This window comes from Paroedura picta, chromosome 4 (assembly GCF_049243985.1).
Source record: "Paroedura picta isolate Pp20150507F chromosome 4, Ppicta_v3.0, whole genome shotgun sequence".
Lineage (NCBI taxonomy): Eukaryota > Metazoa > Chordata > Lepidosauria > Squamata > Gekkonidae > Paroedura > Paroedura picta.
In genome coordinates this window covers 73,945,346-73,972,753 of record NC_135372.1, presented here as the reverse complement: position 1 = coordinate 73,972,753, position 27,408 = coordinate 73,945,346, and the positions used below count along the sequence as shown (strand labels likewise).

Below are 27,408 nucleotides of genomic sequence, written 5' to 3'. Positions count from 1 at the left end.
TGCATAATGGCAAATCAGTAGCGTTTTCAATTGGCAACCATTGTGTGATTTTGAAGGCGTGCGAAAAGCCCCCAAGTAATTCTCAGGTTAATCACCAGGAGCAGAATGAGCCATGGGGAATCCAGCTCCCACCCTACAACATTGCCTTTCCATTGTATTGCCTCGGTGATTCTGGCATCTGATCCTTCAGTTTTGGCTGGGCTCCATAATCCTGGTTGCCAGGGAGATATCCCCCACTCTTGTATCTAAAAACTTTAAAGAGAAGATAGCAAGGACTGAGTCAGAGGCTGTCTGTAAGCAAAGTGTGTGCACTACCTTGTTGTACCCTGGGAGGTGGTGTTGGTTTTTAAGTTGCTACTGGAATCTATTTTTAGATGCCACCCACAGATTAATCAGCTAAAGCTTACAAACAATTTTCATGGTTCCTATACTGGGGGAAACACACTTTACATCCATTTTACCTTACAAGTACCTCAAGTGTCCTGAGATATACCTTACTGGGGCCACCTTCAGTGTATGTGGATCACCAGTCAGCCAGATCTCACAGTTGTTCTGTGCCCACTGAAAATGTTCTCACTGTTTGGGCACTACTGTTCTATGTTCTTATCAGTGATTTTAAAAGGACTGTGTGTGTTCATAGACAATGATTTTAGCAGTGACTGTCAGCAGTGGAACCTTCCATGGCTAAATGGAGCCTCCATATTCAAAAGCAGTTTGTCAGGATGTGTTGTTAGATTCCTGCCAAGGTATCTGGCTACTCTTACTGTACTGTCATCTGTTAATGAAGGGTGAGGGAGGTGTTTGGTCATTTGTAATCTAATTGTTCTGTGGGGGGGGGGAGCATTGGCACTGGACTGTTATCAGTTACAGAGCACTATGGAATTTGAACCTGGGAAAAGCTGTTTGGAGTGCTTGATCTAGGAACCAAGAAATCCCATCTCATCTTATCATGGTGGTTCCATGGGTAGTTGGGAGTGGGACTCTTGGGGTATATTGATCTTTGTATTGCATATTGATTTAGTTAAAGCAAGAAACGTTTTGACCTTCATATCACTTTTTCAATAAACTGCTGTTTTAATGCCAAGCCTGTTTCATTACGAAGTCGAAGGGGATTTAATACAGTGTACTTCTGAACAGGGCTGGTGTTAGCAAACCCTGAGGTGGGGCAGCTGTCAGGTCCAGGGTTTCTGGTGGAACCCACCCCCACCCATACACTTCTCCCCACCCATACACTTCTCCTACCACCTGTCTGTGTTCCCTTCTCTGCCCATTTGCTTGCAAGTGCTCCACCAACCAAGTTTCTATTGTCCCAGCATGAAGGGAGAGTGTGGGTGGATGGTGTGCAGCGATGTCACTCCTGAGAACCATATTAGCCGCATAACTAGTGTGCTGTTAGGGAAAAGTCATGAACATGGCACAGACAGTGAGAGGGTGCATGGGGAGGGGGGGGAAGGATGCACACTCAGATATGGGGGCCTGTGCATGAGTGGAAGGAAAGGGAGATATGAGGGGAACCTGGTGAGGGATACAAGGGGGTCACTGGGCATTGTTTGCCCAGCCTCCAAAACCTGGAACTGACACTGCCTCTGAAAATTAGTCACTGGAGAACAGCAATAGCTGGAGGCCTTGGGGGGGGGGGGAGGTCTGTGACTCAGTGGTAGAGAATCTGCTTGTCATGTAAAAGATCCCAGGTTCAGTCCCAATTATCTCCATTTAAGAGGACCACGTGGTAGGTGATGTGAAAGACATTTATCTGAGACCCTGGAGAGCTGCTGCCAGTCTGAGTAGACAATACTGACCTTGATGGACCATGGGTATGTTTCAGTGTAGGTCAGCTTTATATATGTTTCATGTGTGGACTTTCAGAGCAATCCTGGCTCCACAGAAAATATTAACACTTTAAAATCTCAGTCAGTAACTGGTTGCTAAAATGGTTGTGTCTGAAATAGCAACAAAAAACTCTATTAGCAACCAGCTGCCAAGGCCAAAATATTTAATATCATTTGATAACTCAAGTTTGCATTTAGCTATTGTGTAAATTAAATCATATATATACAATAATGGATATAAATATTAATCATGTATTTCTGTCAATAAAAATAAGTAAGCCAATCAATGCACTGTTAGTTATTAGATTTCTAAAAGTTCCCCTCCAGGCCATATCAGAGGCAGCAGCAAAATGTGGAGTACAGCTACATGAACAAGACTGGAACATCCTTGGGCTCACAGGAATTAATGGACTCTGAAGGGTATAACTTTGCTTAAGTATGCACTAGAAGTATCTACAGCTGGATGAGCAGCTGCAAAAACACATTGAAAGTGCCTTATCCAATGTGTGTAGGATGGGCAAGATTGTGAACATCCAGAGAACATTCAAGAATTGGCCTCAAGTATCTTATTTACTGGACTAGAAAATAAGCCCGCTGCACTCTAAATACAGCGGGCGCTAGCGGCTTGTTCACCCCCCCCCCGCGGCACAGCTTACCTGGAGGTGAGGGGGGCCAGAGCCCAAGCGGGTCAGTGATCGGGCGGGGCGGATGAGGCGGGTGCAGCAGGCGCTGGCGGCTCCGGTGGTGCTGGCACCACCGGCTCCGCCACCAGAAGCCGGACAGCGACGGCGGCGAGAGGCGGAGGCTTCTGCCGGGCCCAGGCGCTCCCTTGTGGCTGCGAGAGAGCTCCTGGGCCCAGCAGAAGCCGGACAGCGGCAGGAGGCAGGGGCTTCTGCCGGGCCCAGGTGCTCCCTCCCGGCCGCAAGAGAGTGCCTGGGCCTGGCAGAAGCCGGAAAGCAGCTTCTGCCGGGCCCAGGCGTTCCTTCGCGGCTGGGGCCGGCAGAAGGCTCATGAGGAAGGGACCCGGGGCGGGAAAGGAGCAGTGGGAGCACTCACCGTGTGGTGGGAGGAGGGAGGAGAAGGCGGCTGGAGGACTCTAGTGGGAGGAGAAGGCGACTGGAGGACTCACCGTGCAGGCAGCGTTCTCTGTCTGTGCGGTGACTCCCCAGCCGGGGCAAGCGAGGCTTGGGCAAGCGGTCAGTGGGGAGCCATGCTTCGCGCAGCTCCCCATTGGCCGCTTGGCCCTGGATGGACACTCGGGGGCTTCGCGGCTCCTGATTGGGCTCTCCGAGTTTTTTTCCCGGATAGAGCCCACCCTATCTCCTCCCACATTGCCCTTACTCTTTTATTTATTCCGCTCCGCCGGAGCGATTAAAGATGTTAGCCACCTGTGAGGAAATAATTGATAGTATTTACACTTGTCCTGGTCTACTGTGGAGGCATCCTTGCCCTCTCTCCTGCCTTGATATTTAACTATTTATAGCCTTGTCTACTTGTTTATATCAAGGATGAGTTCAGGGCAAACAAAAGCGAAACCTTTGGTGTTGAAAAATATACTATATACAATTGTGACTGTGTATGAGACTTAACATGGAGAAACTTTTGCTATAGGGGAAGATTTCACAGAGACTGAAAAGAGCCAGCCAAGTATTGCTAATCTACTATGGGAAGGTTAAGCCCCCCCCCCCCTCAAGTTTTCAAACCTAGTTTGAGATTTCTGGAGCTTTTAAAAGTTTATTAAAACTACTTCTCAAATTTACAATGCCAAATAATAAATACCTAGTATTTTATCAAATTTTTAAAAATACAATATTTAAAAAGACTACAGAATCTAATTGCATGCAAATGACATCACTTAGTTTTACATCACAGTAATTCTTACAGTCTGTATCCCTTAGAGACAAATTTCATCATATATCCTTACTAAAAACCATATTTTTAAATAAGTTCTTTATTCTAGAAATACATGGGTTCCTGACTTCTTCCAATTTCTCTATAGTATTATTGATTGATAATAATGGTCTGGGAACTTCACAAGTCGAACGGGATTTAATGTGGTCTGGGAACTTCACACAATGCCCTGCAATGACCATCTGGGGCTGAACTGTGCCTTGAGGGCCTCCTGGCCCCATGCAGAACACAGTGAGCAGGTGCCTGCAACAGGGCAGAGGGCAGCTGGAGCTGGCGGGGGGGGGGTGCTACAAGGGAGTGCATGCATGGAGCTGGAGAAGTGCCCTCTACAGGCTTGCCCACCTCCCATGATGGCAACCCAGGTGCCTGGTTCTCATGGCCTTCCCATCATCTTGACTCAGTCTTGCTCCCCCCATCAATTGACAACTAGGGCACATGTCTTGGCTGCCATATTCTAGATATGTTGCTGCCCAAGTCAGGTTCCATTGGATCATGGAGTAGAGAAGTTCTCATAAAATGTTTATAGCAGAAGAAATTCTTTTTCTGGATGATTATCTGGAATGGTAAAATAAAGCTAATCATTTTTGTACTGAAGAAAAAGTGTAGGCTCTTAGCATTTTAATGCTGTTTTCAGTAATTACACAGAGAATGCTACAAATAGGTATTTCTAATTACAGGATTGGTTCTGGTGCTTCTGTGAATGGTGTAAGTTTATAGAAACAAATTTATATTAGCTTCCTCTTTCCCTAGTATCTGACAGTGCCTTCCGAAAGGCCACTGGTGAATACTGGAGAACATAGAACCAAGTAGCATGTGGGCTGCTGGAAGGAAGTTTGGTGGAAATAGCCACTGTCATGTAGCCCCTCTCCATACCCCATGTCTCAGTTAGGATACATGCCTGCATCCTGTTCTGTCTTTACTACTTTGGTTTTTCAGTGGTTCCCATCTCCCCCCCCCCCCAATCATTGTTTTGGTATTGTTGCAGCTGGAGTCTGGCTCTGCTGGGAGAGTCAGCACCAGCCATCACAATGCTGTCTTTGTAAGCTTGCATATTATGACTTAGACGAAAAGGTCTCAATCACCTGTTGGCAGCTAGGTGTTATTGCTTTGTTCTTACTTTCTTTCATTGATAAAAGTCTGTTCTCTGTAGGAAAAGATTTTGATGCGTAAAATGTGCATTTACTGGGAATAGGGGTGATTACCTATATGGACCCCATGCTTAGCTTAGTGACTCATTCTTAGCAATGTTTTCTCCTTTCACAAAGAGCCCTGTTGTACCCCTTTTGGATAAAATAAAACAGCTCTGAACTCTTTTCTATAAGAAAAGTCTCAGCTCATTTTGCATCCAGTGGAAGAGTATTCCAGATTCATGACAACCACCTTCTTCTTTTGCACAAAAAATGGGGAAAGTTAATTCTGCCAAATCACCTTTCTTGATGGAGCCTGTGAAGAAACGCAAATTTTCTTCTTGAACTGAGCAAAACCTTCACTCTGAGTTTTTAAAAGTTTTCTATTTTGGAAGAAAGCGGGGTGGATGGAAGTCAGTTCAGCTGCTTTCTAACCTTACCTCACCCAACTTCTTAGCAATGCTGAAGACAATATGGTCAAACCCCCCTCCCCCTGCAAGGAACAGGGATTTGAAGATAATAATTACCAGAATGACTCCAAGAAAATCCTTTTTGATCCGGACTAACCTGGTCAGTGAGTGTAGAAAGAAAGATGATAAAACTCATGGGAACAAGGATGAAGGAGTATTTGGTGCTGATTCTATCATTATGGGAGGACTGGCAAATACTCCGGAAGATAGAGACAGAGTTCAACGAGATCTGAACACAATGGAAAAATGGGCAAATGAGAACAAGATGCAATTTAATAAAGATAAGTGTAAAGTTCTGCATCTGGGTCAGAAAAATGAAAAGCATGCCTACTGGATGGGGGATACGCTTCTAGGTAGCACTGTGTGTGAACGAGACCTTGGAGTACTTGTGGATTGTAAACTAAACATGAGCAGGCAGTGTGATGCAGCGGTAAAAAAGGCAAATGCCATTTTGGGCTGTATCAACAGAGGCATCACATCAAAATCACAAGATGTCATAGTCCCATTGTATACGGCACTGGTCAGACCACACCTGGAGTACTGTGTGCAGTTCTGGAGGCCTCACTTCAAGAAGGACGTCGATAAAATTGAAAGGGTACAGAGGAGAGCGACGAAGATGATCTGGGGCCAAGGGACCAAGCCCTATGAAGATAGGTTGAGGGACTTGGGAATGTTCAGCCTGGAGAAAAGGAGGTTGAGAGGGGACATGATAGCCCTCTTTAAGTATTTGAAAGGTTGTCACTTGGAGGAGGGCAGGATGCTGTTTCTGCTGGCTGCAGAGGAGAGGACACGCAGTAATCGGTTTAAACTTCAAGTACAACGATTTAGGCTAGATATCAGGAAAAAGTTTTTCACAGTCAGAATAGTTCAGCAGTGGAATAGGCTGCCTAAGGAGGTGGTGAGCTCCCCCACACTGGAAGTCTTCAAGCAAAGGTTGGATACACACTTTTCTTGGATGCTTTAGGATGCTTAGGGCTAATCCTGCGTTGAGCAGGGGGTTGGACTAGATGGCCTGTATGGCCCCTTCCAACTCTATGATTCTATGATTCTATGATTCTATGATTATGCTAAGAATATGCTCGTGAACATTTGCTTTTAAATAATTAAGTTGTACCTTTGATTCTGGTAGTGGTTCTCTGTGCCACATAGACCTCCACCATCTTGGACACACTATTTTAAAAACAGATCTAGGAGAAAGGGGAGGGTAGTAAGTTGGCAAGTGGCTGTTCCCCCAGTGGTGCACAAGGCAGTAAGTTGTTCCCATGGTCATCTGACTGGGTAGTTGGGGGACACAGAGGCAATTTGGAAGTGAAACTGGGAGTTCTGATCCTCCCAGTGAACAATTCCAGGTAGTGGCAGTGAGAGAGAGAGAAAGGTCCCTCCTGGTGTTGGGAGAACCTTGAAGGGCAGGGTGGAACAGGGCATGCAGGTCATAGTAGAACTGTTTAGTCATAGAGTTCCCTGTAACTCTCTACATGTAACCTCTCCATGGTTGATTAGATGACCACCGGGAATGATTGCTGGCCTCACCCTTTATCTCCATACCTTCATTAGTCTTGTGAGCATATCACTAATGTGCAATGGAAGTGTCTGTGCATATTCTTCCTCACAAACATTTCTTCTACACGTAGGTGCCATGATCACAAGCTAGCAATCATGCAGGTGCAGGACCAGCATGCTTGTATTTTCATTTACTTATATTTTCAGTTGTGCTATGCTAAAAGTTCAGCCTTGTGGCAAAGCCAGTGTGGTTTAGTGGCTGGATTAAAATCTGGAAGATGTGAGTTCAAATTCACACTGTGCCATGAGACTTGCTGAGTAACCACAGGCAAGTTATATTCTCTCAACTTCACTGATGTCACAGGGGTATCGTCAGGATAAAATGGTGAAGGTAAAACTATGTATGCCACGCTGAGCTCTTTAGAGAAAGTGTGGGATAAAAATGTTCTAGACAGAAAGTAATGGAATATGTTTAAATTGTAATTGATTTTTCCTTTTGTAGCTCAAACACATTAAGACCATATTAGAGAGCAAAGTGTTACTGAAATGTGTAAAGCAGAATAACTGTGTTCATGTTGTAATGATTAGATTTCCTGTTTTAAAAAATAGATGCATCTTTATAATCCTCTTAGATGTTGTAAAATAGAATTTGAAAAATTTCAAATGGAGGTTGGTTGCATGTGTGTTTTTATGAGTTTTAAAGGACCGTATAACAGAAATTACGTATATGGAGATACTGCCTCCCTAGGTGGACTCATTTAGCATAATATAATAAGCACTTTTGAACTTTAAATATATATTTATTAGCTGTTGAACAGTGAGGGCCAAGTTGGACAAGGTATCTTGGATAGAAAGACTGGTACTCCTTAGTCTAACAAGGCCTGGAAATCTGTCAGTTCAGAGAGAGACCCTGGTGGACTCCCCCAGCAATAAACTGCCCAAACTGAGTAATACAACTAGTCTGAGATCTTCATCACAACCAATGGCTACCAAATAGTCTCTGCAGGGTGGAAGACTAGGGGGAGGTAAAGATACAGAGGGTGTCTCTCAGGAATGGTGTGACATCAAGGGAAATCTGGAAAAAAAATTAAAATCCCACCACCATCCCAAAGGGCACATGGGAAGCCTCCACTGTTCTCTTGACCAAGGTTATAGGCTGTTGTGATGTTGTCCCAACTGGAATGGCTTGTAATTTCCTGCTCCAGGGAATAGTCCTAGTGATACAGAAAACTCATATCAAAACAGGGTGTAAACTGCACGGAGCTTTTATTCCAACCCCAGGTTGATTCAATCCCTGCCCTCTACACAGAATGCGATTTCCGTTTTGATTTGGGGCTATTTAAATTTTCCTTCTGCAGCAAGAAGGATTGATCCGGAGTGACCCTACCTTTATTGTGCGATATCTTGGAGTGCTTTTAATGCTCAATATATTTTAAAATCACATTGTTTTGAATCTGGGCTCTCCTCCGTGGTAGGGAACCCATGATTGGCCACAGGTGGTCATGTGACAAGCCTGCCTTAAAGAGAAGCCCCTAATTTCTCTCAACTTCTGTTGGTCTTAGATTTTTTTCTGCCTTCTTCGATCCTCTCCCCCCCCCCCTTCAAGAAAAGAAAGGATTTTTTCCTCCCTCCTCTGACGTCTTGGATCCTCTCCCCCCCTTCAAGAAAATAAAGAAAGAGTCTCCATTTGCCTCCCCCCCCTCTTCTGAGCCTCCCTAACCACATGCAGAACACTTTCCTGTTGCAATGGGGAGGGGGGGGGGAGGAAGGTGTAAACTGCACGGAGCTTTTATTCCAACCCCAGATCGATTCAGTCCCTGCCCTCTACACAGAATGCGATTTCTGTTTGGATTTGGGGCGATTTAAAATTTCCTTCTGCAGCAAGAAGGATTGATCCGGTGTGACCCTACCTTTATTGTGCGATATCTCAGACTGCTTTTAATCCTGAATATCCATTTGGGAAAGAAAGCTCCATGGTAGAGAACCTCTGATAGGCTATACCTGGTCATGTGACATGATTGCCTTAAAGGAGAAGCCCCTAATTTCTCTCAATTTCTGTTGGTCCTGGATTTTTCCTCCCTCCTCTGCCTTTTTTGATCTTCTCCCCCACCCCCTCCAAGAAAAGAAAGAGGCTCCCTGTTTGGCTCCTCTCCCCCCCCCCCCCGTTCAAGAAAAGAAAGAAAGAGGCTTGGCTTCCTCCCCCCTTCTGAGCCTCCCTAATCACTTTCCTGTTTCAATGGGGGGGGAGAGGAAGAATCGAGTTCAAAGTGATCTGAATTCAACAGGATTGACTATGGAATAAACAAAGTAAGTGCAGACTCTGCTGAAGACTCGAGTTCAAATCGATCTGAATTCAACAGGATTGACAATGGAATAAACAAAGTAAGTGCAGATTCTGCCCTGGTCTCCCTGTTTGAGCACTTTGGCACCAGACACGAACAGTTTATAGTGGATTAAATTTTTGTAACAGTTTCCCAACAAAATAAGATTAAATTAACAAATATTTATCAACAACCATTTATCTAGAGGTGAGAAAGCCTGGAAAAAATTGCTACCTCCAGACACACACCGCAAGGCCTTAAAAATTGCCAATTGTGAAAAACTCTTATTAAATATTGGGAATTTTTTTAATGATATAGGTTCTTTTTAAAATAAGGTTTTAATTTCTCAGAATTCCTTTCTAAGAATTATGTGTTAAGATTTTTATGCAGGTCAAGCTACAGCTTTAGGTATCACCTATTCTTTGTATATGTGAATATGTCTAACAACAAAAAAACTTGCATTTCTGCACATCTTTTTGAGAGGAGCATACAGGCTCCCTTATTTCCTTCTGGACTACTGCTCTGGTGACTTTGATCTAGTCTGGAGATACTAGAATCATCCCATCTTTCCCTTGATGCTCAAGGTTGTTTACGATTCCAAAATTTAAATATATAAAACCCTCTGCCTCCCCAAATGCTTGCTGCTTTAAAAGCCTTTGTAAATAAAATTACCTGCCTCCTAACAACTTGCAGTGCCTGTAAGATGGAGGTCTTCTGCCAGGTTTTTGATTAAGGCCAGGGCTACTACGATCTGGGCCTCTCACTGGCTAGATCTGTTGAGCTGGGTGATGGTAGGAATTTTGCCATCATTGTTGTTGTTGTTGTTATGTGCGAAGTCGTGTCCGACCCATCGCGACCCCATGGACAATGATCCTCCAGGCCTTCCTGTCCTCTACCATTCCCCGGAGTCCATTTAAGTTTGCACCTACTGCTTCAGTGACTCCATCCATCCACCTCATTCTCTGTCGTCCCCTTCTTCTTTTGCCCTCGATCTCTCCCAGCATTAGGCTCTTCTCCAGGGAGTCCTTCCTTCTCATGAGGTGGCCAAAATATTTGAGTTTCATCTTCAGGATCTGGCCTTCTAAAGAGCAGTCAGGGCTGATCTCCTCTAGGACTGACTGGTTTGTTCGCCTTGCAGTCCAAGGGACTCGCAAGAGTCTTCTCCAGCACCAGAGTTCAAAAGCCTCAATTCTTTGACGCTCGGCCTTCCTTATGGTCCAACTTTCGCAGCCATACATTGCAACTGGGAAGACCATAGCCTTGACTAAACGCACTTTTGTTGGCAGGGTGATGTCTCTGCTTTTTAGGATGCTGTCTAGATTTGCCATAGCTTTCCTCCCCAGGAGCAAGCGTCTTTTAATTTCTTTGCTGCAGTCCCCATCTGCAGTGATCTTGGAGCCCAGGAAAATAAAATCTGTCACTATCTCCATTTCTTCCCCTTCTATTTGCCAGGAATTGAGAGGGCCGGATGCCATGATCTTTGTTTTCTTGATGTTGAGTTTCAAGCCAACTTTGGCACTCTCCTCCTTCACCCGCATCAACAAGCTCTTTAGTTCCTCTTCACTTTCTGCCATTAGAGTGGTATCATCTGCATATCTGAGGTTGTTGATATTTCTCCCTGCAATCTTGATCCCAATTTGTGACTCCTCTAATCCCGCATTTCTCATGATGTGCTCTGCATACAAGTTAAATAGGCAAGGTGACAGTATACAGCCTTGCCGAACTCCTTTCTCAATTTTGAACCAGTCAGTGATTCCATGTTCAGTTCTCACTGTTGCTTCTTGACCTGCATATAAATTTCTCAAGAGACAAATAAGATGCTCTGGTATTCCCATCTCTTTAAGAACTTGCCACAGTTTGTTGTGCTCCACACAATCAAAGGCTTTAGCATAGTCAATGAAGCAGAAGTAGACGTTCTTCTGGTACTCCCTAGCTTTCTCCATGATCCAGCGTATGTTGGCAATTTGATCTCTAGTTCCTCTGCCTCTTCGAAATCCTGCCTGTACTTCTGGAAGTTCTCGGTCCACATATTGCTGGATCCTAGCTTGTAGGATTTTGAGCATAACTTTGCTAGCATGAGAAATTAGTGCGATGGTGCGGTAGTTTGAACATTCTTTGGCATTGCCCTTCTTTGGGATTGGTATGTAAACTGACCTTTTCCAATCCTGTGGCCATTGTTGAGTTTTCCAAATTTGCTGGCATATTGAGTGTAGCACTTTTACTGCATCGTCCTTTAAGATTTTGAATAGTTCAACTGGAATGCTGTCACTACCACTAGCTTTATTGTTGCTCAGACTTCCTAAGGCCCATTTGACTTCACATTCCAGGATGTCTGGCTCCAGGTCAGTAACTACCCCATTGTAGTCATCAGGGATGTTAAGCTCGCTCTTGTATAGTTCTTCTGTATAATTTTGCCACCTTTGTTTGATCTCTTCTGTTTCTGTGAGGTCCCTACCATTTTGGTCCCTTATCATACCCATCTTTGCATGAAACGTTCTCTTCATATCTCCAATTTTCTTGAAAAGATCTCTGGTCCTCCCCATTCTATTGTTTTCTTCTATTTGTTTGCACTGTTCATTTAAGAAGGCATTCTTATCTCTTCTAGCTTTTCTCTGGAATTCTGCATTCAATTGGGTGTATCTTTCTCTTTCTCCCTTGCCTTTCACTTCCCTTCTCTCCTTAGCTATTTGTAAAGCTTCCTCAGACAGCCATTTTGATTTCTTGCATTTCTTTTTCTTTGGGATGGTTTTAGTTGCTACCTCTTGTACAATGTTGCGAACCTCCGTCCATAGTTCTTCAGGCACTCTGTCTATCAGATCTAATTCCTTAAATCTATTTGTCACCTCCACTGTGTATTCGTCAGGGATATGATTTAGTTCATACCTGAGTGGCCTAGTGCTTTTCCCTACTTTCTTCAATTTAAGCCTAAATTTTGCAACAAGAAGCTCATGAACTGAACCACAATCAGCTCCTGGTCTTGTTTTTATTGACTGGATAGAACTTTTCCATTTTTGGCTGCAGAGCACATAGTCAATCTGATTTCTGTGTTGACCGTCTGGTGATGTCCATTTGTAGAGTCGTCTCTTGGGTTGCTGGAAAAGAGTGTTTGCTATGACCATTGTATTCTCTTGACAAAATTCTACCAGCCTGTGCCCTGCTTCATTTTGTACTCCAAGGCCAAACTTGCCTGTTATCCCGGTTATCTTTTGGCTTCCTACTTTAGCATTCCAATCCCCCATGATGATAAGCACATCATTTTTGGGCGTTGCTTCTAGAAGGTGTTGTAGGGCTTCATAGAACTGATCAACTTCATCCTCTTCAGCAGCAGTGGTTGGGGCGTAGACCTGGATCACTGTGATGTTGAATGGTTTGCCTTGGATTCGAACTGAGATCATTCTGTCATTTTGGGGATTGTATCCCAAGACTGCTTTTCCTACTCTCTTATTGATTATGAATGCTACTCCATTTCTTCTGCGAGATTCTTGTCCACAGTAGTATACCTGATGGTCATCTGAATTAAATTCACCCATTCCTGTCCATTTTAGTTCACTGATTCCTAAAATGTCGATGTTCAGTCTTCTCATTTCTTGTTTAACCACGTCCAGCTTGCCTTGATTCATGGATCTGACGTTCCAGGTTCCTATGGAATAACAATCTTTACAGCATCGGACTGTCTTTTCGCCACCAGTTACTTCCACAACTGAGCGTCCTTTCGGCTTTGGCCCAGCCGCTTCATTCATTCTGGCGCTACTCGTACTAGCCGTCTGCTCATCCCCAGTAGCATATTGGACACCTTCCGACCTGAGGGGCTCATCTTCCAGCGTCATATCGCTATGCCTATTGGAACTGTCCATAGAGTTTTCATGGCAAAGATACTGGAGTGGTTTGCCATTGCCTTCTCCAGTGGATCACCTTTTGTCAGAGCTCTCAGCTATGACCTGTCCGTCTTGGGTGGCCCTGCACGGCATAGCTCATAGCTTCACTGAACTACGCAAGCCCCCTTGCCACAACAAGGTAGCGATCCTTGAAGGGGGATTTGCCATCATAGGTGGGTTTTATATTATATTTTATATTTTATAGGGGATTATATATATATATATATATATATATATATATATATATATATATATATATATATATATATATATATATATATATATATATATATATATATATATATATATATATATATATATATATATATATATATATATATATATATATATATATATATATATATATATATATTAGGGGATTTTATGTTGGGCTAATTATTGTTACCCACCATGAGCTACTGCATAGGAGTGGTGGGCTATACATTGAAACAAAGAAAAAAAAAAGACATTCACCTGTAATGATAGTGCCCCCTCTTCTTGGGCCTCGTATGGTCATCTTTGTTTAGTTTTGTCCTGATGTCACTGTGAGATACATTGGGTTCTTTTTTATGCCCTGGTGTTTTCCTTCACTTTTACTGTGCATTCCCATCAGGGTTTTTTTTTTCCCCCATTCAATATTTCACTCATAGGCTTTCGTTTTCATTCTGAATGGATTTTCTTCCCTTCAGTGTCCAGTTCACTTTCCCCTCTTTGTTTCCCCACATGTTTCAAGAGTGGATTGTAAAAATTTTTCTTCTTGCTTTGTTTGCAAGGTGAAATTAATTCTAAAGCTTTCACATAAACTAACCCATGTAGTAATTCAAGAGTGAAAACTTATAAACTTTCTGACTTTTCTGTCTTGCATTTATTTATGAAAAGATAGCGCATCATATTATGCTAGGCTAGAGTCTGGCTGCATGTGATGCAGAGTATGTTCAGTGGCACTCCTTCACAAGCTATGATAAGCTGCCAGACTGTACATCAATCAGATACCATATTGAATTATTTCACTAATTTTGTGGTTGTATGTCATATTGGTGTCTTACAATGAAGACACAAGGATATGTGTATAAAACTAGGCTTCATTGAAGAATATTCTACATCTGCAAAATTCTTGCTCTAACTTTGGAATGATGTTCCTGGCTTATAAAGTGAAATTTCCTGTCAGGTGTATTGGAGTGAACAGATGGTGAGAATGTAGCCAAGGCAAATTATTTGTGGTAAACACTGTGTCATCCAAGAAAGGCCTGAATAGAGAGACATAGCATCTTCCCACAATACCCACTGGATTTAATACTTTTTATTTCACAGAATTTTAAACACAAGATTGATGAGTATAGGAGGGGTAGGAAGAAGTTGTGCAAGAACCTGCACACACAGAGAAATGTATGTTTTACTTTTGTATGTTAAGCCTTAAACTCTTGTTTGGTGCTATTTGCAATAAAGAAACAATTTGTGATCTGTATGGAAGAGTGAACAAATATCCCGGAATCAAAGTGGATAGTATAAATCAACATTCTTTATGTATATTACTAGCAAGAAAGCCCATTGCAAGCAGGAATGCAATGGGTGCTAGGACCCAGGGAACACCAGGAGATGCAGATATCTCTCTGTGTGTGTGTGTCTCTCCCTCTCCCTCTGGCTGTGTGTCTCTTGGTGTGCCTCACAGCAGAAGGCATAGCAGGTAATTAGGAGAGAAGGAGGGCTAGTGAGCAGTTTGGGCCAGCTCTTTGTCTGTCTGTCTCTCTCTCCCTTTGTCGCAGCAGGGGTGGCTCTCTCTGAGTCTCTGTCAGCAGCTTGGGGCAGCTCTCTCTGTGTCTCTCTCTGACTCCCTTGCAGCAGGAGAAATAGACTGTTCGGTCTGGCAGGGCTCTGTGTGTCTCTCTCTGACCCATTATGCACGGGGGAAATAACGCACATTCGGGGTGGAATGGCGGCGACTAAAATCACCGATAACGCACGGAGCCGACTGCAACCAGCAGCAGCTTCAGTGCATGCCGCCGAAAAAGCCGCGTCATTGAAACGCGGAAGAAAGCGCAGCTTCCGGGTGACCGGGGCGCAACCAGAAGCGGCGCCCGGATCGCCGCGTGCATAATCGGTTACTCTGGGTTTTGCCACCGCCGCGCCCCGCCCCGTGCATAACCGGTGTGCGTCATGTCTTCCCCCTCCGCGTTTTCCATGTGACACGAAATCGCCGTTTCAGTGGCCGTGCATAATGGGCCTACGTGTCGCGTCTGAGAGGAACATTGCTTGCATCCAGGGAGGGAGGGCAGGAGCTGTAGGGGCAGGGGCGTTGCTGGCTGCACCCTGATTGGCCCGATTCCAACTTGGGTAGTCAGACACATTCCACCCCCAAGGCTGTTTCACAAATATATAAAGGAACCATGCATAAGGATTTGTAGTATTCTACTATCTTTCCCATTTGTGAACTTCAGTCTTGCCAGTTAGCATTATGCTGCTCTGCAGCATCTCTTATTGGCAAAACTGTAGATTGCGAGTTGAACTTTAGTTTCATATTTGATTTAAAAAAAAACAACCATACTAAAATAAAGAGTTTGTGCATACCAGAAGCATTGTGTATTGTGTGTGGCTTTCATTGGAAGCTCTAAAAACTACGAAACCAATTAAGACAAAAAAGTGCTATTTGAAAATTCATGGTGTCTGTATAATAGCACAGTGTTTCAGTAACAAATGTCAGTGGCTTTGCTTCTAAGGTCTTTCTATCCTTCCTAATTATAATCAGCTGCCTAAGTACTCACAGCTGGATATGAATTTTAAGTTCCTAAATTCATTAGCAGAGAAAAACATGCGTATGTTAGACATAAAAACCTGAAAGTAGGAAATACGTCTATTGCTCCTGCAGTGGCCTGTGTGACAATCAACTGACCACTGGCACCATGGGCTGATGCCCTTTCCAGTGTGCTTAGGGTCAAGGGGGGGGGGAAGCACTGCAATGTATGACATATATATATATAATATTTCACTAGCAAATGGAAATGTTTCCCTCCCCTCTGCTAAAATGTTTATGCATCCAGGAGACTATATATTTTTCAAGGACATGAACATTTTTGCAAGTGTCATATTTTAAATTCATTGTGTATTTCTCTTGTTTCTCTTGTTTGAATATGAATGCAAAAACTGTATATTGCATTTTAAAACTGGGCTTTTCTGCTTTTTGTCTCAAATTTAAGAACCTAGAAAAATGACACATTCCAACCTGTAAGGTATTTTTGTATAAACAATAAAAAGATGTAGAAGTTGATATCAAATAGTCAGGTTTTTACACTTAATAGTTCTTGCTTTGGTTTCTTCTGTAATGGAAACTGAAAAGAAAAGAAAAAAATCTATACTTTTTAATGTAAAGGGTAAGGCATTAGTTCTAATGAATGCTTATTATACTAGACGAAAGCAAAGAAAAAATTACATAGCATATTCCTAAGGAAACCTAAAGCAACAGTCTAGCAGAAATTAACAGAAATGATTCCAATTTGGAGCAGAAATTACCTTTAGATGCAGATATGAGAAACATGGAGAATAGGACAATCTCTTGAAGCAGAAGTGAGCGGTCAATCCCCGTTAGCAGAGAGAAACAAAATGTGAAATCTTTGTGAAATCTAAAACTGACTGTGAAGTCAGGCAACTTGCCCTGCTTTCATCCCACTTTGGATAACATGGAATCCTTTGAACATCAACTTTGAACTGAGTCACTTGAGACAGGGTGAAATATAAATGTAAAAGATTGGTACTTGAGAGACATGAGGGAAAGCTGTGAAATTGAAAGTTTATCACTTGAGCAGGAACCTTGAAGGCAGATTTACATCAGAGATCAAGGGACCCAGGTTTGCATGACAACTTTGAAGTCAAAGGTTCAATGATTGCAGCATAACATGTCAACCTACTTCAGGAGGGCCAAGCCTTGCCTTTTCACTTGATGGGACTTAACTGGCTTTGTCCTACTAATAAACAGAAAGCAACACATTCTAGCTTGACTGATATCAAGAGGGTTCAGAAAAATCAACATAGACTCTAATCTATCACCATCCTTAGCAATTTCCCTTTCCAACATTGCCACTGGCCTGCTGACAAATTAAAGTGCACGTTCATAGTACCTGCAAAACATCTTTGTTGGCTTAAGACTTGCAGATGAACCATCAAAAGCCTACATCAATAACATGTGAAAATAATGACATGTCCAACAGTGTGTGTGTGTGTGGGGGGGCAACTAGGATGGCAGGCTGATTTGGGTGGTGCTACCCTGGCCCCTCCACAACTGCGAATACAGCTAAAACAGAAATATCCATATCCATTAGATGTTTTTGTTACCATATATGGGAGTCTTAGAATCAGAACAGACTGAGCCTGCCCACCCTTCCTGCAGGTCTTGGGTTGCAATCATACTGGTTTGCACTTGATGCTGAGCATTGGGAGAGACTTATACACAGTGAGAAGCAGTAATTGGGCAAAACTGCATCCATTGCTGTTGGAGAAGGGGAATGTGAATAAAATCTGTGTATAAGTAACTCTGCTCAGAGTTTCCGTGACTTATCTATCCCATACTAGACCATTGATCCAGCTAATCTGGTATTGCATGCTTTGCATGTCAGCAGTTCGCTAGGTTTTTACATAGTTGTCTTTCCCAGCCCTGCCACCTAGGTCACTCTTGATTGAAAAATTCTTGGAAATTTCAAACAGAAAGCATTGTACATATGAAAATGTGTTTTACTGATCAGCTATGTCCCTTCTCTATGATATGATACTTAGTATTTCTCTAAAATACATATTTCATTAAATTATTCAAGTGATCAAAGATTGGTTGATTGATACTATCTTGATATATTTGATGAATCAAAGGCTGATAAACCTATATGTCTAGATTTGGAATATATGCACAGCTTAGAAAAATAATTAAATAAATATGCTGGTGTCTTTAATATAGAAGATTTCTATAGGTTTCAGTGTTTTTCTCTCTGAGCTTCCTCACAACATCACTGTCCATTTGTCTTTTCATGATTTGCTCCTTGTTCCTCTGTGCTTTCTCAGAATCTGATCAAAGGCTATTTGAGATACCAGAGGAAGGACAAGGAAATCATGGAATAATAACAAATAATCAATGGTGTTACTGCAAAACTTGAAAAAACCCTCTACAATTTGGCACCAAAACTGTGGGAAAACCACTCTGTGTGAATGATCCTATTGTCTCCTTAAAGGAAGAAATAACTGTGTGTTATAAAGATAAGAATTCAATGCCTCTTCGGTTTCTTCTTAATTCTATATTTGTTTCTAGTCTTCTTAGATACATCCCTGCCAAGTTTGTTGGTTGTTTTAAAAAAAATTCCACAACAAAACTGCCTTTTTAAAAAGAAAAGTTTGATGAATCTGTAAGAGTTAATAATATTCATACCCCCCTTTTTTTACATAGATTTACTAGTTTAGTAGAAGTGTAACTGAGAAGAACTGCTTGACATTAAAAAAGGATTTTTCATCGCAACAATGAAGAAAAGCAGAAGTGTGATGACTGTCACAACTGAGGGTGTAAGTGTAAACTTTGTTTTGCCGTGACTTTCATGACTTGTTTGTTTGATATTTGTACTAATGCTCGTCTTCACAATAAGCTATTTGCAAGAATAGCAGCCACACATTCCTGATGCAGCAGAGCTATTATCTTCAAGCAATGCCAGTGCAATCTAATGACAGAGGTGTATATACCCTGTCTTTTGATGACTTTGTGAGAGAGAACTGAAGAAACAAGTGTTTGTGTGAAGTAATGTTTGAATGTGCAAATGTAAGAGAGTCATTTTTCTTTTGAGAGCAACAATTACTAAGAACACTCCTAATTTAAAAAGTGCATTCATGCAGTAATTTCAACAGCAGTAGCCTACACATAACTGTATATTTTACTGTTGATGCTCTATAACAGAAAATTATTCAGCTAAGATGTCTACAATATGCAAAGCTGTCTGATGGATAGCTGTTAACTCAGAGAGAGAGAGAGAGAGAGAGAGAGAGAGAGAGAGAGAGAGAGACCTTAATGCCATTAAGATCCTGGAAAGCATACAGGTTAAAATATACAATAAAAATTTATCAGTGACTGAAAACAATAAGAATAATTCAGAGAAAGCAACAATACAAGGCCTTCAATGCTTTGATCTTTTAGACCTAAGTGAAATAACAATTGATAAGAACTACAAATTCTTTCATTACAAGGAATATCTCTGTATCTACCCACAACTATAGCCGAAGAGAATGTATTGACCATTTCCGCATGAGGAATCTGCTCCTGGACAGCCTCTGGTTGCTGGCAGGTCTTAGACTCCCCTACACATGATTTTGTCAGCATCCTGTGACTGTCCAGGAGCTGACTCAAGTTTTGTCCAGATTTGCCTTGGGATGAGGAAAATCACAAAAAGTGGATTTACCACTTCTATCTCTTAGAAAACTAATGAGCCATAAGATTTGGAGTATAAATAAGATCAAGAGAACATGGGGAACAAGTTGTTAACTCATGAAAAATCAGTTCACCAAACACCACTTCCAAGTTTTGGATCAAAACTTATATATATTTATATATTTATGTATATTTCATGTTAAGAAGAAAAAAGGATGGAAGAGACAAGTCATCTGGAGCAAATTTATCTTTACTCCAGTGTAAACAGATACTTTGTATCCAAAGAAATGGACTCTGCTCTTTATACTCTTGCCATCAGGAGGTGTTAACAGACCAAAGAATTCCCTGTCCTTGGAAAATTTGTCAAGTCCTCTTTACTTTGGTACTTCATTCTTTTAGATTTTATAGCTGGCAGTCAAAACTACACAATTATCTGTGTGTTTTTACCTGGCTATTTTTTATTGAATTTCACATTAAAGCTGGATTGATAGGAAACATTTCTATAGGCTGGAGGAGTGTTTAATAAAAAATTTAATTCATTGGCTTGTACTATTGGGCATGATACAAGCAATGTTAAACATTTTATGTCCCCTTGATTTCACCAGAAAATAATTTGTTCCATTAAGAACATTAAGACTCATGAAAGTGCTGTTTTCACTGGATCATTCCAATGTCATCTTATGTTTCCCATTTTCACTCACTTGTAATCTTTTGTAAAGTTTGCCATGAGAATGCAATTAACTATCTTGAACCTAATCACATTGCTTTCTAAAATGTATGAAAACAATTGAAACAAAATAGGAAATATTTGGAAAGGTATGATTTTCAAAATAGTCTACATTTTCATGTTTAATGGCTCTATTTTGCTATTCTGTTTTTATAGAATGATAGACTTGCATAGCTAACTATATTGTTTGTTTGTACAGAATGCTAAAGATTATTTAGAATGTGGCCTCAGCAAGTCTTACAGTGCATCTAGTAACACCCTTGGCATAGACCTGTGGAGAGGAAGAAGATGCTGCTCTGGTAATTTACAGTTGCCACCATTGTCCCAAAGGCAGAGTGAAAGAGCAAGAACACCAGACAGGGAGAATGTTTCCAGACCCACAACTTTGCCACTACTGACTCTTCCCAGCATTGCCATCACAACATATCCTGATAGGTAGGTTATTTAAAGAGACATATGAATTATTTGGGACATATGAATTATTTAAAGTGAATGCTAGATGTAATTAATAGATGTTTTAGATGTTTTTAATAATTCTTGAGAAAGTGTACGTTTTTATAAAACATTCGTTTTTGTCTGATGATGTCCTGTGCTATTCATGTTCTCAATGAATAGAGTGTACATTTTAAGTACAATTTACTTTAACTAAAATGATGTCCTGTTGAACAAAAAACAAAAACAAAATCCTAGTAAGATTTTGATCTCACAAATTCAAAATGAATGGCATAGAAGAGGCAGGTATCCTCCTCAAGATTTTTTTTAATATACTTTGCTTGAACATTTTGCCTCCTTATCCTCTTTCCTTTCATCTTTACAGATTTTTATTGCTGAAAGATGTTCTTTGATCTTATGATTTCTGCATTAAAAACTATGGCATTGAAAGTGACAAAGCTGTCCTTTTTTGCCATGGAAATTGCGTCCGCTAGCTCTCGTCCAGCTCAATTATTTAGGGTAGTTCAGTCACTTACCACCCTCGAGGAAGGGCACCGAAATATTAGTAAATTGGACTTAAGCTGAGAGGCATTATCGAGTTTTTTTGCAGATAAAGTTTTGTCGCTCCACTGTGACCTTCCCACCACAGTTGATACATAAAAAGAGCTGGAGGCCTGTTGGCTGCCTTTGGAAGCGATGCTTGATGGCTTCAGACGGCTCTCTTTACCTGAAATGGACAAGTTACTGGAGTTGGTGAGGGCTACCACTTGCCCCCTGGATCCCTGTCCATCTTGGCTCCTAAAAGGGGGGGCAGCGGATAGGAGGCCAGCTCAAGGATATTATCAATCTCTCCCTGTTGACTGGGGTATTCCTTGAGCAGCTGAGGGGGGTGGTGGTTCGCCCTCTCCTTAAAAAACCATCCTTGGACCTGTGGGACCCAGCCAACTTTCACACCTTGTGTTCCTGGGTAAGCTGGTAGAAAGGGCTGCGGGGTACCAGTTCCTAGCATTCTTGGAAGAAACTTTGGCACTCAACCCATATCAGTATGACTTCCATCCTGGCCATGTGGTGGAGACAGCGCTGATCGCCCTGATGGATGATCTCCAATGCCAGCTTGTTTGGGGAGGTTCGGCCATTCTCGTTATGCTTGATCTGTTGTTTGACATGGTCAATCACGAGTTATTGGCCCACCACTTGGCCGTGTTGGAGACACGGGCACAGCTCTCATCTGGTTATGCTCCTTCCTCCATAATCAGTCCCAGAGGGTGGCAGTGGCAGAAGAGCTCTTGCGTCCCTGTTGGCTCCCTTGTGGAGTTCCTCAGGTGGCGGTGTGCTCCCCCATGCTTTTTAACATCTTTATGCGCCCTCTGGCTCAGCTAGTCCAGAGTTTCAGGCTGAGTTGCCATCAGTACACTGATGACACCCAGCTCTATCTCCTCATGGGCGGCCGCCCGGACTCCCCCCCCGATCCATTTGCCAGATGTTTGGAAGCCATTGCTGGATGGCTTGAGCAGAGTCACCTGAAACTCAACCCCTCCAAGACGGAGGTCCTATGGCTGGATAGGAGGGGGACAGACCAGGAAGTGTATTTGCCCACCCTGGCTGGGACACAACTGGTCACCACGCTCCAGGCCAGGAACTTGGGAGTGACCTTAGATGCCTTCCTATCCATGGAGGGACAGGTCAAAAAGGTAGCCCCTCCAGGCATTTTCCCATCTTCACAAGGCAAGGCTATTAGTGCCATATCTGTCCTCTGAGCATCTGGTCATGGTGATCCATGCAACGGTCACCTCCAGGATTGACTTCTGTAACTCGCTCTACGCTGGCCTGCCCTTGTCTCTGACCCAGAAATTGCAGCTAGTGCAAAATTCAGCTGCTAGGGTCCTCACAGGAACATCTTGGAGGGCCCATATCCAGCCTGTGTTGAGGCAGCTGCATTGGTTACAAGTTGCAGCCCGGATCAGGTTCAAGGTTTTGGTATTGACCTTTAAGGCCTTAAGTGGTCTGGGACTCACATATCTGCAAGACCGCCTATTGCCCTCTGCCCTCTGCAGGGCTGTGCACTCTGTGGGTTCCAACTTAATGGTCATTCCCAGCCCCAAAGAGGCTCGCCTGGCCTTTTTGTTCCTGGCCCCTACCTGGTAGAATGAGCTTCTGGAGGAGCTGTGGGTGCTGCAGGAGTTTTCTGCTTTTTGCAGGGCCTATAAAATAGAGCTCTTCCACCAGGTTTATGATTGAGGCCAGGGTGAAGAAAAGATCTGTGGGCTCCCCCAAAGGAGGAGTAAAGAGCTTTGAGCAGCCAAGAGGGATGTATGGTTTGTTTATGACCACTTTCCTGAGCCATCAAAACTTAGGAAAGTGGTATATAAATTGAATAAATAATAACAAAAATAATAACCTTGCTGTCCATTGTGCAATAGCAAACTGGTGGTAACCAACAATGTGTCCCTCTCTTTCTCGCCTGCTACTTCAGCTGAGAAACAGGAATTGCTACTCACCCAGCTGAAGAACCAAGGCATCTGGGGAACCAAGTCTTACCCCTCGCCCCAATTTATCTGACCAGGATAAAGTAAGCAGCATTACCTCAGGAATTTTGATGGCATTACCTCAGGAATTTTTGCACTTAAGCCTTATGTTCCACTCCACCCTACTGGAAGAACATTTTTTTTGGCTGGAGGTGGATGCCAAATACTTCCCTGTAGGCATTGCTGCTTACCACATCTTCAAATGGTGCCTGTTACATTGGACCAGAGAAGTAGATTTACGCAGAGATGGAAGGGTACTGCAGCCTTTGTTTCCTCTTGTGCTCTGCTCCTTCTGGCCCAGTCTGAAGACAGAGGTAAGTGAATTAGGTTGGTATCAAAGCTGCCCCTCTAATGGTGATGTCCCATGAGCCCTGGCATAGAGCTTAAGAATCTTTATATCTCCCCTTACCCTCAAATTTTCCTTTCAATAATTATTGCATGTCAGTGAAAGGGTAGAAAGTCCAAAATTAGGGTGGGAAGACCAAATTAAATCATGTTTATAAAGGAGTAAAAATAAAATATAAACTATAAGCTAATTATTGTTTGAACTCTGAAGAGCTCAACCCAAATCCTACTTTCCTGACAGGAAAAGGGCAGGTATAGGAAAAGGACCTCCCTCTTAGGGTTGGGTGCTTCGGTGCCCGAAGTGGCTGGTCTCTCCTGTCACAATGAGCGCTGCGCCATGGGGGGGGGGCACGGGCGTCAGTATGCTGGAAGGCGCACACACGCCGGCAGGCTCCCTCCCCCCCCGCCCAACCCTAATTGACATCATTCTGCAAGCTGGCCCTGCTGCCTTGTTTGATAAGAGGGTTGATCCCCAAATTAGAGGATGCCCTTTTGGCTGTTCCTGAGAAAAGAACACATATTAGCTGGATATAATCTGGAACTGGATATGGCCAACAGTGGCTTAATCCCTTCAAAATGTAAAAATAATTGGAGGGAAATGAACTGTATCTGACTTAATTGTGTCTACAAGCTATTTATTTTTGTAACTGCTGAAGGCTTCAGAACATGATATATTAAGCAACTACAGATTTGCACATCCTTGTCTAATGATGGCAATCCAGATGGAATAGAATGGCTGTTTAGGCACATAGAGACATGTAAGGGTTGGAACCATTTTGATCTTGGGGTTCATTTTGGAAGGATTTAAATGCTCAGTAACATTTATCAAGGTATCAGCCCAGCAGAGGATACAGGATTTCTGCAGGGAAACAGAAGTGGCTCCAAAAGGAGTGAGTGTTGGATTTAAGTGCATTTAAAAAAAATAGTTATAGAATATCCACAGAAATATTCTTGGTCTTCAGTGAGTATTGTTTTTTTAATTTAAAAAACTGCTTATTTACTATACATTCTGCTCCTGAATTATGTGGTTTTAAAAAGATATATTATTTGGGGGGTTATACTAATTATTGTAAACTGCCTTGAGATTTTGTTGGTGATGTTAAATATAAATCACCAGTGTAAACTTACTAAACAATTACCAAAGTTAGCTCTGCAGAAGTTAGCTGCAGAATATTGCTGTAGGGTGGTGAGAAATCTCTCTAATCTTCCCCATATTTAAAGATCAGAATGCAATACTCATTAAATATTATGTGTGTGTTATTAATAACATACCCCTAAGAGGAATGATCCATTGTGTTCATGTTCTAGCTGCTCTTCTGTACACCACACATGAACAACACAGTCAGATATTTTCTTAGAAAAAAAACCCCATATATGTATATTCAGCATGCACAAGGTTAGTCCTTTTGTGTAGCTTTATCCCTCAAAGCATGTGTGACCATTATGAGTTCATTCACGCTCATAATGATAATTGGTTACAACTTGCATAGAACATACACTGGTATTTTAGTAACTAGTGGGAAAACATACATACAATTTGTCTTGTTTGAGTCTTGTGTTGGTTTCTGTGTAATATATTCATGATTTTGACCTCCTCAAAGAGAAATTGTGGATATATACTGGCCTTAAAGTTTCCCTTACTTGAACTGCTTAACTAGAATAGATTTTTGTGTGTGCAATCCTAAATACAGGTATACTTTCTAACTTGATTGAAATCCATGCGTTTAGAAGAGTGCTTAGGATTGTATTGCTGACTTACAAAAGTTTTATAATGATGCCTAGGTTATAAACATTCTTCTACCAAAACAGTGGCTCATTTCAGTAAATAACTGAAGCATAAGATGTCTTTCCTTGCTGAAATTATTTGATTTGGGAATAAATTTCCAATAATGATATTTCTCTACAAATCTGTGACTTAAGTGCTTTAAACTGATGTCTTATTCAATTTCAGGGTTGCTAGTCCCCCAGTGGGGTAGCTGGGAGGGGTAGCAGGGAAAAAAATGGCTGTTAGGGCTATGGTATGATGTCCCTTCTGGGAAAAACCCTGGAAGAAATGTCAGTGCTATCTTTGGAATCACCAAAAACTCTGTGGTTTTATCATAGAGATTCCTAGATAACTGTATTGTTACTTCCAAGGTATTTTTGGAAGCAATGTCACAACATTGACTATGGCCTTCCACCATGCACCCTCCCAGTCTCCCACTGGTTGCCATGACAGGCCTGGTCATCCTATAATCAGTTCCCTATATCCATAGCAAGTGCCTTACAAAGATTACTTCAAGATGGCTTTGACTGGATAAATAGGTTTAAAGATTGCCTGGAATCTTTTTGAATGGGTATAAGAAAAGATAAATGAAATAAGGATTTCAGAGTTAGTAACTTGACTTAGTTAACAATTTCAGCCTTATAACACCCAATACTACAAGGATTGTGTAAATTTTATAAGTTTAGGACTACTCATAGGGTACATCAGACCCCCCCAACCAAAAAAAAAAGATGTAGTAGGGAGTGTTTATGTGTATGGTTGTATTTTTGGAATAATTTTATTCTGAGATATGATGGTGTCAGAAATTCATGGTTTGTGATTATTTTCTTTATAACACAAGAGGGCATTGCTGCACCTCTTCTGATACAGTAATGCATCAATATATACTTCTAATAAAGTAGTAACTCAAACCGTCAGCTGTAAACCTAAGTAAAATATCTCATACCATGTTTTTTATTAAAAATATTAATAAATTCCAGTTGTCTGCTTCTAATAGGAGCAGGTACTGACTGGGATGGCCCGAGGTTGCCCTATCTTGTTTGATCTTAGAAGTCAAGCAGGGTTCTTGGTTGGTACTTGGATGGGAGACCAGAGTTGCTACACAGAATCAGCCAATGGCAGACCACATCTGTTTGTCTCTTGCTTTGAAAACTGTGGGATTGTGATAAATGGTAAATTACTGGCACTTTACAGCTTCTGTCAGATTTATTAAACTACGATTCAGTTATTTGTGGAACAGTGAACCTGTTTTCCTTTTCCATTCCTAGGCATCAGTTTCTGCATGAGGAAACTTGGGGGATATGATGCTTCATTCCTTCACCTATTTGTGATGACAAGTGCCAATCCCTGGGAACAATCTGATAGCAACTAGCTGATAGGGATAGGTTCAGGCAAGAGAAGCTGTGGGCCTGAGGGTGATAGAATGCATTTGAGACTGAAGCAATGGTATGTTGAGAAAGCTCCATTACAATCTACTTGCAAACTCACATCGTAATTATCCTTGTGGGAAGGAAGGATGTGCCCCTTCACTTACTTCATTTACCTCTGATTAAAAGTTGATGACCAGTATGAAAGAAAAGAAATTTAGTATTGAGGGAAATGGAACAGTAATTGATAACTGTGGCTTACTTGCCTCACATAGACTGCCAATTTATGCAATAAAACTCAACAACTAAAATGGAGCGTAAGAGTAGGCTGCCTAACTATTTGCAGATCCAAGTATGAAAAGTCAAGTAAGTAGAAAACTTTGTATCAGTCTCATTAGACTTTTTTCTGATCAGGCCTAGCACACACATTTTAATAGTCTTACATTAAAATAAGTCATGAATCATGGAAGTGATGTCATCTTCAGAATGTCTTTGCCATTAGTCATGGTTTAGATCTTGACTACAAAGCTCTGAAACGTGACTTCTGATAGCACAAGCCATGCCAGTTTACTTTAAAACTGTTTTCTTCTCATCTATTCTTATTCAAATCTATTCCTCCACACATTTGTATGAATGTATGCATCTCAAGGCAAGAAATGCATGGATGGATTTAGGCAAAGAAAGAAAAATGTCCAAGGTAATGATGTCACTGAAGTTGCTCAGTTTGGAATATTAATTTGCATAGCTTGCGATGCCTGGGTGTACTATCAATTGCCCTGACTTGAATAGCGCAGGCTAGGTCAATCTCATTGGACAACAGGAAGTAATG

General features: G+C 42.0%; 1 protein-coding gene across 3 annotated transcripts in view; it reads left to right on the top strand.

Moving 5' to 3' along the window:
* The window catches only part of PDE4B (phosphodiesterase 4B), a 353,582-nt gene that overhangs the window by 38,635 nt on the left and 287,539 nt on the right, over nt 1-27,408 (top strand). For all 3 annotated transcript variants that reach the window (XM_077333429.1, XM_077333431.1, XM_077333430.1), the window contains exons 2-3: nt 18,453-18,565; nt 20,345-20,580. In XM_077333429.1, the coding sequence (XP_077189544.1) occupies nt 18,524-18,565; nt 20,345-20,580 (278 nt within the window). In that variant the 5' untranslated portion in view covers nt 18,453-18,523. The remainder of the gene's footprint in view (nt 1-18,452; nt 18,566-20,344; nt 20,581-27,408) is intronic.